Source organism: Nymphalis io, chromosome 8 (assembly GCF_905147045.1).
Source record: "Nymphalis io chromosome 8, ilAglIoxx1.1, whole genome shotgun sequence".
NCBI lineage: Eukaryota > Metazoa > Arthropoda > Insecta > Lepidoptera > Nymphalidae > Nymphalis > Nymphalis io.
The window spans coordinates 8734763-8739622 of NC_065895.1; the positions used below are offsets into that span (position 1 = coordinate 8734763).

General features: G+C 29.1%; 1 protein-coding gene across 2 annotated transcripts; it reads right to left on the bottom strand.

The window, feature by feature from the left end:
• Positions 1-4457, bottom strand: LOC126770032 (isocitrate dehydrogenase [NADP] cytoplasmic). 2 transcript variants are annotated; one of them, XM_050489164.1, is made up of 2 exons: positions 4225-4457; positions 1-1392 (listed from the first exon to the last, which is right to left on the bottom strand). In XM_050489164.1, the coding sequence occupies exon 2, from the start codon at positions 1379-1381 to the stop codon at positions 155-157; it is 1227 nt and encodes a 408-aa protein (XP_050345121.1). In that variant the 5' UTR covers positions 1382-1392; positions 4225-4457; the 3' UTR covers positions 1-154. The 2 variants fall into 2 exon arrangements, with proteins under 2 accessions (XP_050345121.1, XP_050345122.1); XM_050489165.1 differs by lacking the exon at positions 4225-4457 and adding an exon at positions 3919-4056.
• Between the last annotated feature and the right edge of the window lie 403 nt (positions 4458-4860).

The window sequence follows — 4860 nt, forward strand, 5'->3', positions numbered from 1 at the left end:
TTATTCACTGACATTACATAATTTATTATATAAAAATATTAATTAAATGCGGTAATATAATCCTTGAACCCATAATAAATAATAAATATGTTATTGTATAATTTATAAAAAGTAATAAGCATTACAAATTACTCATTTTTCTCGTTGACGATAGTCATTTTCCCAAATCCTTCCTTAAATTTTCCGCCAATTTGTCCATGAATTCAAAAGTTTCATAATAATCGGACCTCTTTACATTATTCATACCCTTGATGCATATGGCAAGATCTTTAGTCATAATTCCTGATTCAATAGTGTTAATACAAACACTTTCAAGGGTTTCTGCGAACTTTTGGAGTTCAGCGTTTTTGTCTAAAGTAGCGCGATGTAGAAGTCCTCTTGTCCATGCAAAGATGGAGGCGATTGGGTTTGTGGAAGTTTCCTTTCCTTGTTGGTAGAATCGGAAGTGTCTCGTAACAGTTCCATGAGCTGCTTCAGCTTCTACGGTTTTTCCATCGGGACAAATCAAAACCGAAGTCATAAGACCAAGTGACCCGTATCCTTGAGCGACCGAGTCGGACTGAACATCGCCATCGTAATTCTTGCAAGCCCAAACAAAGCCACCGTCAGATTTCATGGCATAGGCGACCATATCGTCGATCAAACGATGTTCATACCAAATACCTGCCGCTTCAAACTGTGACTTATAGTCTTTCTCGTAAATTTCTTGGAAAATATCCTTGAAACGGCCGTCGTACTTTTTCAGAATTGTATTCTTTGTACTCAAGTAAAGAGGGTACTTTCTTCCCAAAGCAAACTTGAAGGAAGAATGAGCAAAGTCAACAATAGAGGCATCTGTGTTAAACATACCGAGAGCGACACCGGGACCTTTATATTCATTTACGACATACTTTATTGGTTCACCAGATTGTGGAGTGAACACAAGTTCTAGTTTTCCTGCTCCAGGAACTACGAAATCAGTAGCTTTATATTGATCAGCATGAGCGTGACGTCCAATAATAATTGGTTTTTCCCAACCAGTAACTAGACGTGGAATATTTTTACAGATTATAGCCTCTCTGAAGACAGTTCCTCCAAGAATATTACGGATTGTACCATTAGGGCTCTTCCACATCTTTTTTAGGTTAAATTCTTCGACTCTTTTCTCATCAGGCGTAATAGTAGCGCATTTAATACCAACATTGTATTTTTTGATAGCATTAGCACAGTCAATTGTAACCTGATCGTCTGTTTTGTCACGATTTTCCATACCTAAGTCATAAGTATGTAATTCAATGTCCAAAAATGGTAAGATCAATTTTTCCTTGATTAGATCCCAAATGATACGGGTCATTTCATCGCCGAGGATATCAACAACGGGTCCGGCCTTTATTTTCGACATGGTTACTATTTCTGTAAAAGAAAAGAAACTCTTTAATGTCAACATATACTAATAAGAACAAAACAAGATATACACAAAAAAGTTTAATTTATTTACTTCTGTTCTATAGAATATTCTTAATTTAATTTTAATTAAGACACTGATTACTTGTACTGAAATAAATATATTATAGATAATAAATTAAGCCAAATATGTTTTAAATGTTATTAACAATGATGTTATGCATGTTTTATGAATAATTAACAAAAGTAATATTAATACTTTAATAGCACATTAAAATATTGTTTTTTTTCTGGTTATAATAGAATAATCATCTTTCAACAAAAATCACAAACATCTTACTACCAAATGAGCCCCTAAGTGTTTAAAGTATTATTACGAATTATTTCCTTTCATTCATATTCATTGCATAGAAATCAAATTATTTAAGTATGTCAGCTCTGTGATGATATAAATTGTAGTCATTCCGTTGAACATTGAAGCATACTTTTAATAACACAAGTGGATCAAACTTGGTTTATAATAATAAAATTAATAACATGTTTTGTTTATGTTATGAATTTTTCTCAGTTATCTCTAACATTATAAATTGTTATGATGTTATAATTTCTTTTTATTCATTTCATTCAAGCTGCTATCAATTTTTCATAAATAACAATAATATTTATTTTGAGTAACTTTGATATCATTTATTATTAAATTTGAAGTAATAAGGTTATATGTAATAACCTTTGATGTCCATGACTTCTAATGAATTCAAATTTGAGTTACTTAATGAATTTAGTTTTAATATTTAAAAAACTTATTATACAGTAACATTCCCATTTATAGCAACACAATGTTAATTTGAATTAAACATAATTATACTTTATACTTTGCTTACATAGCTAATTACCCGTGTACTTCTAGAAGACACACAATTATAAATTTAAAGTAACAAATATATTTTTAACACAATAATGAAAACAAAATGTTCAATAGATATTGTTATAAAAAAATAGATTTGTTTGATAATCCCCGGATCATGGACAAATTTGCATGTCAAATTATTTTATGTACTGCATTTGTAACTTTGTAATCTAAATACTGATGCTAGCCACTGAACTTGGTTCAAGTAGGCGACATTTGTAGTTTCTGCACAAACAAAAAAGAATATATGTAATTAATAAAAAATTTAAAAAGCATTCCATTCGGTACAAAAACATGTTAATTATAATCAGAAAAACCCATAAAAATATCAACACAGAGAAAAGTAATAATAAAAAGTAATGTGATAAAATGTATATATATATATATTGCAATATCCTATAATGATTATAGAATCACAAAGCAGGCCTTACATATGTAACATGTAAACAGGTATAAAAAACTGCTCAAACCCAAATAGTATGTAGACTTATGTCTAATAGTATGGTCACTGTTTATAAGTTACTAATTAACAAATGATGACAAAGTTGTGGATGCTGCATCCATAGATACTAATCGTAATAATTGACTTGGCTTAATATGAGATCTTAGAACTTTTTCTCTCATTCTCGCATTGCAAGACTGGCATTTTTACATTTTATGTTTTTGATGGCATTAATGAGTATATAATTAAACACTGATTGCTCTACTATGTCATCATTGATTTGACATTTCAAAGAATAAGACACAGCATCCTCTAAGCTAAATGGGTAAAGTCATTATTCTTTATTCCATAACTATATCATAATAAAAAATAAACAAAAAACACTTTTACCATTAATATATTCTGGTCTATTTAAATATGCATATAATAAAGTAAATGTGTAAATGTGAAAACATTATTTATGTTATTATAATAACACTTAATTTACACAGTATAACTTTAAATAATAGTATTGTATTATTTAATCATGAAGAAGCATTTTTACAATGAGGAAAAATATTACATGAAATGATTTGCTTATATATGTAATGTTAAAGAATTTTCCTGTTTATCTTTTTTGTTTAAGAAAATTTATATATTTCGTATGTAACAAAATGGTGTTTCAACATTGACAATTATGATAATTGATTATTTTTTTACATTCACTGTAACCGTTTCAAAATATATTCATTAAGAAAATAAACATAATAAAAAATATATTAGAAATTTGTAAATGCAATAAAATAATTACTTAAAATGCTATCATAACATTTCACATATCAATAGGTGTATGCCATAAATATAAAACATACTCAGATCTTGGTAAGGTTAGAATTACTTTAAAAGATCATGACTTAGCATTATTATCAGTGATATTTGAAGATTATTTAAATAATTAAATTGCAAGAATATTATTAAAAAACTATACAGAAACAAAGTAAAGAGGTTTTACATGTATAAATATCTTTATATTTGATTGATAAATATTAAAATATCAAGTAACAAAAATTTACAGTTGTAAAAAACCTACCTTGATAACTAGTTTGCTTAGTACAAAGTTCATGCATAATATTAAGCGAATTTGCAAATTAATTAAAACCGTCTATTTTTCGTTTCAATTTAAAAAAATATTTGATTTAACACTTACCAGTCTCTGATTTACGTAATATAAAATATCTCAGTGTTTAACTTCAATGAGTTAATTAAACGTTGTACGCCTACAACTGCGCCCTAAGAAATGGTTGGAATGCTGTTTGGTGAATAGTTGTCCAACTAGCCGATATTGATATAAAATGACACTTGATACCTAAATAAATTTTGACTTAGTAAGACAACAAAAACAGATTTTTTTACATTCTTATAAAACAAATTATTTATTAAAGAAAAGCTCGTCATACATATGACATCATTTTTTTCTCATGTAAGATTAGTAAATTGTATTTTAAATACTTACATTTTTATTCTTTTGACAGCACGTAACGTTCCCAGCACAATATCAATTTATACTATGTTCAAATGATAATATATTATATTTTGTTAAAGATATTCTAAAGAGAGAAAGGAAACTCAACACCTTTCACAACTCGGATCAGATGTATATTAGCTAATTGCTATTTGCTAGTGGATAGATTCTTGCCACCTTGCTAGTTGCTATATATGTATATACTATTACTATATACTAGAAGTGATGGGCAAGTCGAATTGAATCATTCGGACAACCCAGGCTATTCTTCGAATTCGGTGACCCGAGTTGATTTTGTCCTAACACGAGTTAACTCGATCGGTAAATTTGTAAGCAAAATATATGCCATACGTCGCTTGACTCGAAACTCGAAAGGTGGATTACGAGCGACTAGCAACTGCAAGCGAGCTGTGTGCGGCAGAAAAAATAATTATGTTTCAAGTTCAATTATGAAATCATACAAACTATAAAGTCGATACCTTACATTTTTAGTAATAATACCTAGGTATTTATGTCTTCTGAGGTATCTAATTCTTCGCCGCATCAATCTTCACGATCCGTGTAGGACGGTAAAAATTGATGCGGCGAACTGAGCGATTCAAAATAAAAAAACTCGGGCAACGTTAA